This window comes from Drosophila serrata, unplaced genomic scaffold, assembly GCF_035046125.1.
Source record: "Drosophila serrata isolate PLE 108 unplaced genomic scaffold, ASM3504612v1 contig_272, whole genome shotgun sequence".
Classification (NCBI taxonomy): Eukaryota; Metazoa; Arthropoda; class Insecta; order Diptera; family Drosophilidae; genus Drosophila; species Drosophila serrata.
In genome coordinates this window covers 7,082,472-7,097,155 of record NW_028257170.1, presented here as the reverse complement: position 1 = coordinate 7,097,155, position 14,684 = coordinate 7,082,472, and the positions used below count along the sequence as shown (strand labels likewise).

Here is a 14,684-nt window from a genome sequence, read left to right as displayed (position 1 = left end):
AGATAGACTATAATCGCATATATTAATAAAAATAATAAAAAAAAATAATAATTTGGGACCTCTAGATTATAAATAAAAATGTTTTTTAATTAACCTTCCGTTATTTTAAAAAGAAATATCGCAGTCCGAAAACCGTCAGATCTAACAGCAATATAGCTAGATTCTAAGAGCGAGCCGGCTGCGTTTTTGGCGGGCTCTCTCGAGTCGCTCGCTGGGCGCGTATTTAAGTGAGCCGCCAGCCGCGCTCTTTACAGTTAATTTTTTGCCGTCGAGCAGTTCGCGGGAGCTTCCGATTTTTGGATTGAACTGTTGGCATTATATTTAGTAAAACAACACCTTTTCAAGGCAGGTGAAGTGATAGAATACGCGGCCGCTCGTGCAGTACAGTGCGGCGATAAAAGGAAGAGAAAAGTAAGCAATACAGTAAAATCAGCGGCGTTTTTGAAAACTGGAAACTACACTCGCAAGCCAAAGGCTCGATGGGGAAAGGAAGCGAAGAGGGCGAGGCGCCGACGAGCACATGGCTGAAAATTTGGGTTTCGTCTGAAAATAGCATAGGCAGAAGTGCAGCCACATGTGTTATGTAGTCGAATAAATTCAAATCGAAGAACGAGAACATATATTTAACAAATCGGCATTGTCAAAAAGTGTTGTGTGTGGAAACCACAAAAAAGGCGGCTTCAGCGGACCAGAAATAGCGCCGCAGCCAGTGTCAATTATAACTGTATGTGCACACGACAATTAAACACGAAACCTTTTCAAAGAACCAGACACATTTTCGACAGTTACAAAAACTAAAGCATAAAGACAGGAAAAGAACGAAAGAGGCTAATAATAAACGTTCTTTATTTTCGGTTGGACACGCGTGCAGTGTGACGGCGACGTTAACGAATGCATACGTTGCACCTGCTCCGTTATTATTTGCATTGCTGGCAATTAAATTTAGTCTCTTTTTCGGTTCTGCTTTTCTTCGAAACATGAATGGGAAATTAGCATTTTCCCGAGTGCGCGCCTTTTTCTCCAATCACTCCACTGCAGTTAATGTTGTTTGTTTATGCGATAGTTCAATGGCTGCGTATAGGTTTCCCCCATTTGACTTGCTGATGTTCCACGTTTCGCGCCGCATTGCAATACGTAATTTAACAGTAATTGAGCACTTAGCCAAGGGAAAGTTCACTCAACAATGCCAGCGGACCGAAGACACAAAATATTTCTGTGTGCCGGAGAAGCACTCATTACTATCTAACCATCCGGCATCCGCTATCGAAGCCATCTCTGTTTCAAACACGTCAAATGTCAATGCAATTACCTCACACAACACCCACGCGGAAAAGTGCACCCACCCGTTGGAACACCCAGAGTCTAACTGACTCATCAAGGACATGGCCAAATGGCTGAATTCAGGCCAAAATGGGATGGGTGCACCGAAAGAAATCGAAACACTCGAGACTTCATATGGTACACGCAAAGAAATGGGTGCTAGTTCATGAACTTTTCTTCTAGATTTGTGGTTATAACAAAAATTATAACAACATTTTGCTATAAATGGTTTTCGTTCCCATTCCAATAATTAATTTTTTCTTGAAAACTTAAAATTTTTAATTACAATTTTTAAACTCGAAATATGTTTCCCGTGTCTAACTACTTTTCCAACTGAGGTGTGCCCGTCTGTCTTGTGCTCTATCTTTACCGTTAACCATTTTCCTTCATTACACGCGCATTTTGTAGTTGTGTTATTGATTTTGGTGCTATATTGTCGTTGTTGGTAATTAACATGGCAGAAAATTTACAAGGCAAAGCCAAAGACGCAGTAAAACTGTGACGTCAGAGATTGGAGTCCGAAGAAGGCAAGGCTACTGTGTAAAAAATAATGTAGAACTTTTACTGGGGGGGGGGTTTAGAGAGAGATAAAGATAGAAAAAAAAGAAGAACATACATAGAAAAGGGAGACAGCGTGGGCTGCAACTGTTGATTGCGTGGGAGCAGCTGCCCTTAAGACATTTGACATATTCCAAGAATAAATCTCATTTATGGCCTCGTTTGGGATTAGGGAATATATGTATATTTAGTCGGAAACCTATTTTAACAAGGTTTGAAAATGGTTTAAATCTCATAAGGCCAAGTTAAATTTACCCACGAGATAATAAAACTGTTGAATGCAGAAATAAACTCAATGAGAGCAAATTGATTTCAGAAAAGAAGGTTATTGGAAAATGATTCCCAGGTTTAAGAGGTTTTTTTTTGTAAACACAAGATGTGTGTGATGTAAGGACATATTAGCGATGGGTCTTTGCCCCATTCTTATCCTGCAACAGACACTCTTTGTCTTGTTGTTTACTGTTATTCTTGTGCTGTCAATCTTGTGTCATCCATCTTTTCCGCCTATTTCCTCCTCCATTTCCCGCCGATTTGTCCACATTTGCACCATTTGCGCAATTTGCCAACCAGACATTACACTTGACCGCCTTCTTTGCGGACAGAAATTGATTTATTTTTAGACGCAACTAATTTCCGTAACACCTGAGGAGGTCGGTCGGTGTTCTTTATCGAATATTTGTTACCCAAATCGATTGGACCATTGAACGGCAGTCGTCAATAAACGTACTTTCCAATAAAAAAAAAGACCACGATAATTACCCAAAATTCCAAAAATATGAGAACCATATTCATATATTTATTATCTTGAACGATACTGTGACCTTTGTGTCGGTTTGCGTGCGTTGTTATCAAATATAAAGTTATGCAATGACCGCATGCAAACCCTTCAATTGTTGTTAATTATTTTAAACACCTCAAACACCAGGAGAATTGCATTTACAACTAATGATAACAGCGCATGGAGGAGGAGCTGGTAGTTACGACAGACAGTTACTGATAAGGAACTATAAGACTTTGTAGAAGCTTATTCGAGGCTCTATTTAATCAGCAGTTTCTCATTGAAACGACACGGGTTAATTATATATTCATATTCGTAAACGGAGGTTGGGGTACGCTTTTCTAGTGACGTAAATCTGGGCCAGCTAAAATGATCTTTGAGCGAATATGAAACATTGAACTCACAGCTGCGCAAATATTATTTAGAGAGATTTAAAAATCTATTCAGGGGAACTTACAAAAGGTCAGTTAAAATAGAAAAATGTATAGGAAAAACAATTATTTTAACTAGAGCACTAAAAAAGGTATTCAAAAACCGTTTAAAACCGTCCAGTTGGGAAATAAAAATAGTTTTAATATATTTATTGTAGTGAAGGGCTTACCTTTATAAAAATGCACCAAAGAGTGATTTAAACCTATTAGAGGAGACATGTTTTTGGAAATAATATTCTTATCATCAGTCCAAGTTTCCAAAGACATAACCTTGGGGTTGGGTTCCAAGAATCATTGTTTCACTATCTATAAAAGTTCACCGGAAACCTCAAAACGAACATACAATTTTTTTTTTTTTTTTGCTGAGCTGGAAAATTTTTTGCTTCCCCTAAAAGTAAATAAATATAAATGTAACTCATCCAAGGGGTAGCACAATTAGATAAGGAGAGTCAACTCCTATGACAAACCCCATGCAACATGCATTCCACGAGTCCAAAAAAGAAAACTTTACTCATTTGGCTGACGAAATAATAGAAAAGCTTTGCAGCACATCGACAACGTCGTTGTCGGGATGAACTTGAGGCTAAATATAAACAGATGTTAAAGATCTTAGAGCCAAACACAATATATTCCCCAGAAAATGAGAGTATCGTGTTTTGCTTACGCAGAACATGCTCGGATATGGCACCATTATCGCCTCAAAAGGAAGGGTTGGGTTTCATGATTACACAGTGAGTTAAGTTGTTTGTATTTTTCACTCATTTTTTGGAAGCATATTATTATGATACAGTGGTAATATTTAACTAATGGGGCATTTCAATATATGTATGTCATTAATTGGAAGGACTAAACTGATGTCGTCTGGTGTCCTTTTTTAAAAATAAACTCAGAGCAACAATGTAGAAACACGTGGTTTAGGCCACAGACTGTGTGAGGGGCTCGACCGGGTGGGTTTTTGGCTAAATCCAAATTTTTACTCTCAGCACGACACTGATGCTGCTGAATAGAGATTCCGTGAGATGCCAAGAGAACCAGAGAGAACCCCTAAAGAGCAGGGATTTATGCCAGACAAATGTTGTTGCATTTTTTCAGAGAGATTTCTGTGATTCTCACGCCTCCCACATGAGGCATGCCATAAACAATATTATTTATTTTCATTTTGCAGTTTTATGTTTATCCCAAAGCATACCAATAATGTGGCATTACTTGCTCTATACATATTTTACATTTCACATTGCTCAGAAATGTTGATTTTCAAGGTTCTCGGAATCGACTTTTAGTGATCTGTCACGTCTGACGAGAAGGTGATAATTGGTCAAGATTAAATATAGAAAAGTTCTTGAAAAACAATAATAATAATTCTTGAAAGATATTCCCTCTAATTGGCAGTTTGTTTTCGAGGCAGATACATTGTAATGGTTGTCAGAATATTATAAGAAAACATTAACACCTATCATTAAGGTGATAAATGGGAAAAGAAATGATAAAATCTTAAATGTTTAAAAAATATTGAAGAGATCATTGACATAATAAAAAAATACTTTATTTTGTTATAAGTTATTCCAGAGGCCGCCTATAAAATCTAATAACTATTATAGAAACTTGTAAACTTAAAGATTACCAATAGTTTCACCAAATAAAAAGGCCAATAAACTATCAAGTGTGAAAAAGTAAAAGAAAAAGTAAATGGATTTCAATTGAAATGATGCAATCGTTATAGTTTTTGGCAATTTTCGCCGAAATGTCGGTGTTTCTCTCTGTATATTTGTTTAGTTTTCGATTTTGGCCGTGTCATGCTCTCGACTCACGCAATCGAAAGGAATGATAATGCCTAGACAAGCACATAACATATATACAATCGTATATACATATCTTCCGATCAATCAGAGAAACCAGTTCGTGCTGGTTTTTGGGGAAAAGCTGTGAAAACTATGGGCGATAAAAGCATACATTTGGCATGACAAACGGCTAACACTAAAAATATCGAAGCACTAAAAACACTAACAACAAATGGCAAAAAACTAAAACAAAATACTACCAAAATGTATGCCAACATTCACTAGGTGAAGGTTCTTTCATTCTGTAGTTTGTTGCCAAAAAAAAAAATATTGTGTGTGAGCATTTGGTGTTCTCTCAGAACAGTTTTTTTTTATTATTATTTATTCATTCATTGAACGATAATGATGTTCGATGTGTTCCATATCTTATCGAGGTATTGGAGTGCCATGTGTGTGATTTGTCGATGACGTTACGCTTAGATAAGGTAAACTATATGAAAGCCTTGGTCCTTCCGATTGCAGTAAATGGCTGTAAAAGCAGACTACTTAGCTTCCATTGTGGACCCTTCAGAGAGGTGGCTTATCTCCGGCAGAGAGCCTTGGCCGGGGGCAGAGGTCAGGCCAAGTCAAGTGGGGAGGTGGAGAGGTCATTCAACCGTGTAGCTATGGCGTAAATTCCGCCAAATCAGCGGCGAAACATGGCCAAAACAAACGGCCACAAAAAGCCAAGCTATTGACATCCGAAACTGTCTACGCAGCGTCTGAGAGCGACCAAGTTGAAAGCTGATATATGCAAAGAAATTAAAAAGGAAAGAAAACAAATGTATGCACATAAATAATAATGCCATTTGTCAGTAGCGTGACATGGAAATAGTCGGAGACGCAATAGATAACCCCCTAATGGGAGTTCTTAAAAGGTTATTAAGTCAGAGTACAAGTGGACTCTCTGTTCAAAGTACAGACCTCCCCCAACCTGATATCCCACATATTTATTTACTGTGTGAAAAATGGCACATGTGACTGCGATTTAACGGATTAATAATAGAACTGAAACGCAAAAAGCCAAGAATCCAATTAACCGAAATATGTCATCGTCAATACACACAGCTCACTTTGCTTTCCTCTGTTGCTGCGACTAAAAATAAAAACTCATTAGGGCGTGCAGGTTTTTAAGTGAGCGAAATTATGTTCAATTGCTTCCTCCACTCAGAAATTTGCATACAAATTGCCGAAAAATTCCAATTCATATACATAAATTAAAAGCCTTGAATTGAAAGTGAGTCGCACAAAACAATTAAAGTCGGGGAATTGAACTTTCCTATATTATATTGGAACAAATCGCGGACAATTAAATCAAATCATGAGTTGCTGTGTGCTGTCTCCCCATCTCGTTTACTTAATAATAAAGGGGAATCTATTAGTTTGGGTCTGGAAATAACCAGATTGATTTCTAAAGTGTCGTCTGGGCCCCACAATCTCAATTAAAATTCGTTATTAAATCAATTGACACCAAACTTTTTTAGATATACAAGGGGGGAAAGTTTTGTATTTAATGAAATAGTAATTAAGAATGCGAGATTTGGGTAAAAGATGTGAAAATATATAGCAAGTATTTAATATATCTTTAAAGAAAAACTAAAGAAAGAACTCTACTTAAAAATGTTTTCAAGAAAATGTAAAAGAAAAGAAGGAATATATATATATACAATTGTTTCTAGTTTCTTTTTCACTATTCAACTTAAAATTTTAGAATTCTAAATGCGAGAAAGTATTAATATTCCCTTTTCCTCTTCCCTGTTTCAGCTCTCTTACACTGAGGGAAACACAAAGCAGCCTACAAAATGGTTAACATTGTGGTAAGTGTTTCTTGAAGCTTCAATCAAGCAATTACCTTTTATTAATTGAAATTCTTTTCTTATATTCTTTATAGGATGGCGGCGCCAAGCATGCGCCCCAGGAAATGGAACAGTTCCTGCCTGGAGATGGAAAGAAAATGTGAGTGTCTGGTCAGAGTGCTAAAAATATATCCCCTAAATTGCTCTGCCGGTGTGGCATGTTTGCCAATTAACTTTACGAGTAGATTAGTATTTTGCCGTCTCGCTAATTGGCCTTTGATGCCGACGACAGCTCTAAATTGACTAAAAATGGCAGAGGAACTCTGCCTAGTTCAGATTGATTACAATTATACGTGCCATTATCAATTACACTGAAATATTTTCCAGTCTCCGATTATTATACCTTTGACTCGGCTATCACTAAGGTCAAACTAACCAGATAACTAGTAGTAGCTCTATAATCAAGTCGTCTTTTGCTTTCTAATAAGCACAAATCACGTAAGCTCAATGGAAATTCCTACCTTATAGAACGCAGTAGAAATTGATTCGAAAACCAATTCAAGTTTTCAAGATATCTCAGGGGGGCGTACAAATTTTCAAAATATTTATCTGCTGACGTTTGACAAATATAGATGCATGCAAATTGGATGCTGATGATCTTTCGATGCCTTTACATGCAAATATTATTGTCAGCGGGAAATAAACAAGAAAACTGAACACAAAGCGAAAACAGTTCGTCAAAAGCGTGAAATAAATAAGTAAATCGTATGACAAATATCTAAGCCTTAACACGTGTAGATCTTCCCATAATTTCCACAAGATGACTTTCATAATGCTTCGAACTTTACCCCCCAAGTGGAAGTCTAAAAATATTATATTAATTTCCATTAAATGTTTTTTATTTGTAAACTTATTTTGATGATTTTGCATTATATAGTACTTATAGATGGAAACCAATGAATTAACACTGATAACCTGAGGTGTTCTTGAACTGATAGGAAGTCTTTTAAGTGAAAAAAAATAATCGCATATTTTTCTTGTTATTCTACATGTGTAATTTATATACTCTGAGCGTCGTTTATTTTTGCGGCAATTAAATTTGAGAAAGGGTTTTAAATATCAGCAATAATCAGTAGCAGTCTAGTTAGTGCTGAAATTAAATGCACTGTCATTTAAATAATATAGTAGATCCGGTATTTGTAGTAATAGGTACTTAAAAGTTATATTATACTACTGTGTTTGAATGTTAGAAATAGTTTGAGCTGTCTATAGTAATCAAAGTTGATGTATATTTATTTTTATACATAGTTCTTTTATGGGCTAGGCTATCTAAGGGATCTAAGCCTATTTAGATGTATAATATATAAAGTAATCCTGGTACTACTACCTAAATTAATTCCTAACACAGTTTTAAACATCGTTTTATGTGCACATTTTTTCAACATTAATCTCTACTCCCAGTTTTTAAGTTTTTAAAAAATAGCTAGCATACTTTGAGGAAGACTTAAAAGTAGATTTATCTTGTTTTTAAAACTTCTCCAGCATAAGGCCAGGCTGAGGTTTTCTTTTCTTTTATGGCTGATGCAACCAAACGGGCGCAGCGAGTCAGGCACTCTGGGAATATGGCTCGGAATCCATCGAGAGTCCGTCAATTGGCCAAGTCAGGCCAATCAGAGGCCGCCTTGCCAAATTCGGATCGGAAAATGCTCTGTCTGCAGCAGCAGTAGAGGTTTTTTTCGCCGACATTAAGTTACAAGTGTAGTATTTAGTATTATGAGCCGACTTCTGCAAGCCAAGACGGCCGACAGCTGTAATTGCAGATGCAGCAATTCCATGGCAAGAGAATTTCACTGTCAGCATATATAAGAAACGGTTACAATTGGGAGCAGAGCTTTAGTTTTGCACAGACAATCGATCGGACTGAAGCCCACCAGCTTGGCAATGACAATGAGTAGTGACTTAGAACCCACCACTGTGGAGCTAAGGTGGCCATTTCAGAAACTCCAATTACCCAAGGATATTCCCTTACTAAATATGTGTACTATCTTTAATGTTTCAGGTACAAGATCCAGCCCCGCAAATCAGATGCCGAGCAGGCCTTGGCTAACAGTGATTTTGATCCGTTCGCACTGCGGGAAAATGAACATCCCACCACGTAAGTTTAATACTTCTTCAATATATATATTTCGTTTAATTATCTTATTTAACATTTCCTTTTTTTTAGTGATAATGAAACTCTTACGCATTTGCTTAAGGCTTCTCTGGGCACTGGCATTCTGGGTATGCCATTTGCCTTTATGTGCTCTGGTATTGTCATGGGTATCTTTGCCACCATCTTCACAGCCTTCATTTGCACGCACTGCAGTTACATTCTGGTAAGTTTTAGTCAAGGGTTTTCCAAGAAAGTTATTTGTAATTCAGGAAAATCTTTTAAAGGTTCAAAAAATATGAAAAATTCTAATAAACTCCCTCCTCCTTGCAGGTGAAATGCGGTCACAAGCTGTATTACAGGACTCGCCGCACTAAGATGACATTTGCCGAGATCGCTGAGGCTGCTTTCCAGAAGGGACCAAAATGGTGCCGTGGTTTTGCGCCCGTTGCCAAGTTCTCCATCCTGTTTGGACTCTTCCTCACCTACTTTGGCACTTGCTCGGTGTACACCGTCATTGTGGCCTCGAACTTTGAGCAATTGATTGCCCACTGGACAGGCACGGCGATCTCTCTGCGTATGCTCATCTGTGCGATGCTGATACCCATGATCCTGATCGCCTGGGTACCGAATCTCAAGTACCTGGCGCCCGTCTCGATGGTGGCCAATGTTTTCATGGGCCTGGGACTGGGCATTACGTTCTATTACCTCGTCCAGGATCTGCCACCACTGCCTGAGCGAAACTATGTGGTATGGGGAACCCTTCCTCAGTTCTTCTCGATTACCATCTTTGCGATGGAGGCCATCGGTGTGGTGATGCCGCTGGAGAACAACATGAAGACGCCGCAGAGCTTCCTTGGCATTTGCGGTGTGCTCAGCCAGGGTATGTCCGGCGTTACCCTCATCTATATGCTGCTCGGTTTCCTTGGCTATCTGCATTACGGTGCCGTCACCCAGGAGAGTATCACCCTGAATCTGCCCATCGAAGAGTGGCCCGCCCAGGCGGTGAAGCTGCTCATTTCCCTGGCCGTCTATTGCACATTTGGACTGCAGTTCTTTGTGTGCCTTGAGATCATTTGGGATGGCATCAAGGACAAGTGCAAGAAGCGTCCAACTCTGGTCAACTATGTGCTGCGCACAGTGATGGTAACAGCCGCCGTTGTGCTTGCAGTGGCTGTGCCCAAGATAGGACCCTTCATGGGATTGATTGGTGCCTTCTGCTTCTCCATTCTGGGATTGATCTTTCCGGTGAGTTGAAGTTAAATGTGTTAAAATTAGATAGATCATATTCCTCTCTCGTTTTCTTTCTATCCTTTTAATATTCTCAACTAACTCTAAAATATTTATTCTTACCAGGTTGTCATCGAGCTGATTGTCCACTGGGAGACTGGATTCGGTAAATACAACTGGATCCTGTGGAAGAACATTCTGATCACAGCCTGCGGCATTGGAGCCCTGGTATTTGGTTCCCTGGCGGCCATCAAGGATATTGTTAAAGCCTATCAAGATCCAGCACCGGAATAAGTTGAACGCTGATTAAAATCTCTTGCACATAAGGTGCAAAACCCATAAGGATTTGAGAGAAAAGCCAAGTGCTTTACAGCCGGGAGCGTATATTTATTATATATACAACACACCAACCAACAACACACCTACTATATATTACATATATATATATATATAGAAAGCCGGAGGCACGAGTTTAGGAGAGAAGAGGCTCCGCTTCCTAGAGAGAAAGATCATCTAACTATTGTTAGATGTAAAACTGCGCGCCCACACATTTTGTACATTTTTTCTTGTCTGTTGCTTAGTGTCTGTTTTGAGAACCGAAAGGGATTTACTTACCTAATTCACTGATCGATCGAGTGCCTACTTCTACACTCTTAAAGACTCACCCGAAGGCACCAACAACTAAGCCGTTTTAAGCACGTTTTAAATGCACCTGCAAAATTATATAATATAGGGCATAAGCTAGTTAGGTCGAGAACTAATTATAGTACACACAGTTTCCTATTGATTTTAGTACGATTTGGTACAGAGCTAAAAAAGACTTGTACGTAGATGCACTCCCCTTTCCCTTTCTCTCTGTTCTAAAAGAGTATTACTAAAGCAAGGAACCAAAACTGAAAAAATATATTTCATGCCCCGCCTCGTCGTTTTTTTTTATTTTGTTCTGTAGCTAATTGTTTTGCCTACAACATTATTTAACATTTTTAGCATGTTTAGTTGGTAAGCCTAAGTAAATAATATTGTAAAGAAGCTTTTGCAAATCAGTTCCAAATATGATGAGCTAAAATTACTCAGAGAATACAATTTTTATACGAAATCTAGCAGAGTAATAACACTAAGTTACATTGAATTGCCCCGATATTCATATGATATGTACACACATATTTTTGTATTTTAATTTTAGCCTTAAATCAATACTTAGCGAAACTATATAAACTAAAATAATAATAAACAATACGCAAGTTACCAACATTTTGTTTTGCATTTAAAATCCTGTGTAGACAACGAAACAGATTTTTATTTGTAAAATGAATGAATAGAAGAAAGAGTTAAACGCAGAAATGTATATCTGTCAATTGTATATATGTATATTAATATGAACACAGCGAGTTCTAAGTCTATATCTGCCCAGAAAAGTATTTAGAGTTGTCCATATTATATATATTGAGAAGAACAATGATTGATATGAATGTTTACTTTTTTGAAAAATGTTTAAATTGTAAACTGCAAAAGAAAAAGATATAAATATAAAGATATAAATTGAAAAATGTCCAGAGAATGAAAAGTTTGTGACTTTTACTTTAAGAGGTTTTTTATTAACCACACTGGAAGGATTATATATGTCCTATGATCTAAGGCCTTTGATTTCTTGACTTCCTGCTTTACAGATCTTTTACAGGCATTGGTAATGTTTAAACCTATGATATATATTGTTGTTAAACTTCCATAGCAATTAAATTTGCTAACTGCCCCTGAATGATTTGTGTTGCCTTTCTGCGCCCGCGGGTTCAACGCGTGGCACTTGCTCGATTCGAATCATTTTGGAATATCCATTCCGTCCGCACAATGGCCGAAATAAAAACATGATCGAGCAACTTCAATTGCCAATGGCGCGGCGGCTGAAAAGTCATTTGTTAATTGGTCACAAGTGGGCAATGGACATGGGCTTTTGATGTTATTTTCACCAAAATAATTCGATCCGGCTGCTGGATCCCACACACAAAAAGGCAAGTTCAAGCCGAGTCGGGCAATTGAACTCGGCCATTTGGCTGTTGGCCAATTAGGTAACCTCCAATGTGGACCACGATCGAGTGAGTTTCTGTCAAATCGTGGTCGTGGTATTGGCTTGTCATCTTCTGTGACAAGATGCAAATTGGAAAGGCCTGGGAATGGCTGGGGCAGAAGAGCCATCCAAGTTATCCTTGACTTGGAGCGAGCGAGCGAGCGAAGCGAGCCCCTCCAGGAAGTTTTGGCTCTCTGCTGCTTTGGGCCAATTAGCAACCGCAACGAACCAATGAAAAGCTGCCCAAATGTGTCGACAAAATTTTGGTTTGAACCTGCGTCCAAGGCTGGCGATGATTTAAAATAATTAATCTCTGGTCTGGGTCTGTCTCCTCAATGGACCAATGTGGCTGCATCTTGATTGAGCCAAGGTCTAAATCTTACAATCGCGTAGCAGAAGCAGACTCGCTTTATTTTTGGTTTCTTCTCGGTCTGTTCGTGGCTTGTAATTTGTAACATTAAACCATTTTCGGCGGCGATATTGCATAATCTTTCAATGCAGTTCGAATTTGTTTGTAAGTAGGCCTTTCGCTTGTGTTTGGAATATCGAATAATGATCTCTTTGTAGGCGTTCTTATCGCATTTCTCTATCTGATCACACTTTCCCCTCCGATTTTTGCATTAAACATTGCCTTTGGGTTTACATTTAACACGCTCGCCTCATATGAATTGTCAAATTTCTATGGCTCATATGCTTTTGGAATTAATAAGTATTGGTTTTTGGATACGGAAGCGTGGGAATATGTGTCTATAAGTTAGGGTTTAATTGGGAGTTGGTAATATTTGGTTGATATTTGAATGAGTTTAAGAGTTTCTTTGTAGATTAAATGTAGTCTATTAATTTTAAAGTAGAATTAAGAAAAGTCCAGAAAGTCAGATATCCAACCTACTTTCTTTATTTAATTTTTGTTTTATTTATAAGTTCTGAACATGGTGTTCTTATAATAATAATTTCTTAGAATATAGAAACGTTTCTTCAAGTAAAGATAAGATATTACCTCTGCTTAATGATCTTTAATGATGCAATAACTCCCCTTAAAGGCACGTGCTTAGGAGGCTGCAAAATATATTATTATATATTATTATTACCAACTCAATTATCCTCCAAGAAAGGCGGCCTTTCAAGCATTCACCACTAGCACCACTCCACACTTTTATAATATACCTTCAAGGCCCTGGCAGCGCCAATAAACCGCATTATTTACAAAACAAAACTTTTGTGAGATGAAAAGAAAACATCATCCAAAAGAGCTCTCTTAAGCAGCAAGTCAGCAGTAAGTGACTACCAAGGAGAAAAAATTACACAAATATTTAAAAATAATAACGAAAACAATCAATGAATATGAGAAGCGTTTAGGAAAAGTGTTGACTTTTGGGGGGCGCAATCAGTAAACAACTGCAAAAATGGGCAAAAACAAAAGGTTTATGAGCTTCGAACCGAAAAGCAATCCACACCAATCCAATTCCAAGCCATTCACTTTCAACTTGAGACGAGGAAAAGGTTTGGAACAATACCAAAAATTGTTTTGTCCAAGAAACCAGCGTAATTATGTATAACAAAGATGTTTGTTGAGGAGACCTTAAAATAAAAAGGGATCTCTCCTCTGCTGTGACTTTCAAGTCAAGTAGCCGACCCGTCAGCCCCATCACCATGGACGTGGTTGGACACCGGGGGCAGCAAGTTCGCCAAAAAAGATTAATTGAGGAAATTCGGGCAAAATGATTTTGTTGCCACTTCCAGTTAAAAACCGCAAATAAAACTAATACACCGTCAAGTTGGAAATATTAGGGAGGTTTACTCGGAAAGAGTTTGAATTATTTGTTTTTTTTAAAGAGTTTTAACAAAAGTTTTTACAATAAAGTACATTACATCTTAACCTTATACAAATAAAGATGTGCCAAAAATATGCTTAAAATATTGTAAGCTTAGGGAGAGATCGATTTTTAAGCTTTTTAATAAGATAAAGCGACAAATTTATATATCGAGACTATTCAACACTTCGGTTCTTAAGATTCTATATGAAAACTAAAAGTTTTTCTGTCCCTTTTTCCTCTCTAATGGAAAATATAGTATCCTTACTTGATATATATTTATTTTAAAGAGATATACATATATAGTTTCTTAATTAAACAAAAAATAATACTAAAGAGACTTGTGCTAAATAACCTAGTTCTTAAAGCTTTATGTTTTATATTAAAAGATGGTTGTAAAAAGGGTGTTTCTTGAATAACTTCCCACCATCATATCATCAAATTGTCCCTACATTTCGGATAGAAATCCGCCCACGAATATCATTTTAATCTCAGTGTACTTGCAGCTTAAGTAAAAGCAATGGGAAATCATTCAGGGTTCAGCGTCTTTGGGTTAAGCCTAAAATAAAACTAAAACTACTACTAACTACTCTTGCTTTTCATGATGATACATAATAGTGATGATGATGATGAAGATGATGATGAAAGCCGCTCGCTGCCGGCAGTGGCAGAGGACGGGCACCCGCTATACCGCCATAGGTCTGGCGGAGATCGGCGTTGTGCATTTGCATT

At 37.8% G+C, this 14,684-nt stretch overlaps 1 protein-coding gene and 1 long non-coding RNA gene across 3 annotated transcripts; one reads left to right on the top strand and one right to left on the bottom strand.

Annotated features, from left to right (window-relative positions):
• Nucleotides 1-182: 182 nt before the first annotated feature.
• path (solute carrier family 36 member pathetic) lies at nucleotides 183-11,643 on the top strand. Of its 2 annotated transcripts, XM_020961033.2 has the most exons (7): nucleotides 183-411; nucleotides 6,669-6,721; nucleotides 6,796-6,860; nucleotides 8,760-8,855; nucleotides 8,925-9,075; nucleotides 9,183-10,097; nucleotides 10,206-11,643. In XM_020961033.2, the coding sequence occupies exons 2-7, from the start codon at nucleotides 6,707-6,709 to the stop codon at nucleotides 10,371-10,373; spliced, it is 1,410 nt and encodes a 469-aa protein (XP_020816692.1). In that variant the 5' UTR covers nucleotides 183-411; nucleotides 6,669-6,706; the 3' UTR covers nucleotides 10,374-11,643. The 2 variants fall into 2 exon arrangements, with proteins under 2 accessions (XP_020816692.1, XP_020816693.1); XM_020961034.2 differs by lacking the exons at nucleotides 183-411; nucleotides 6,669-6,721; nucleotides 6,796-6,860 and adding an exon at nucleotides 8,140-8,685.
• LOC147643524 (uncharacterized) lies at nucleotides 5,209-7,005 on the bottom strand. Its single transcript, XR_015271827.1, has 2 exons — nucleotides 6,757-7,005; nucleotides 5,209-5,648 (listed from the first exon to the last, which is right to left on the bottom strand). It is a non-coding gene; the product is annotated as an uncharacterized LOC147643524 (long non-coding RNA).
• Nucleotides 11,644-14,684: the final 3,041 nt, after the last annotated feature.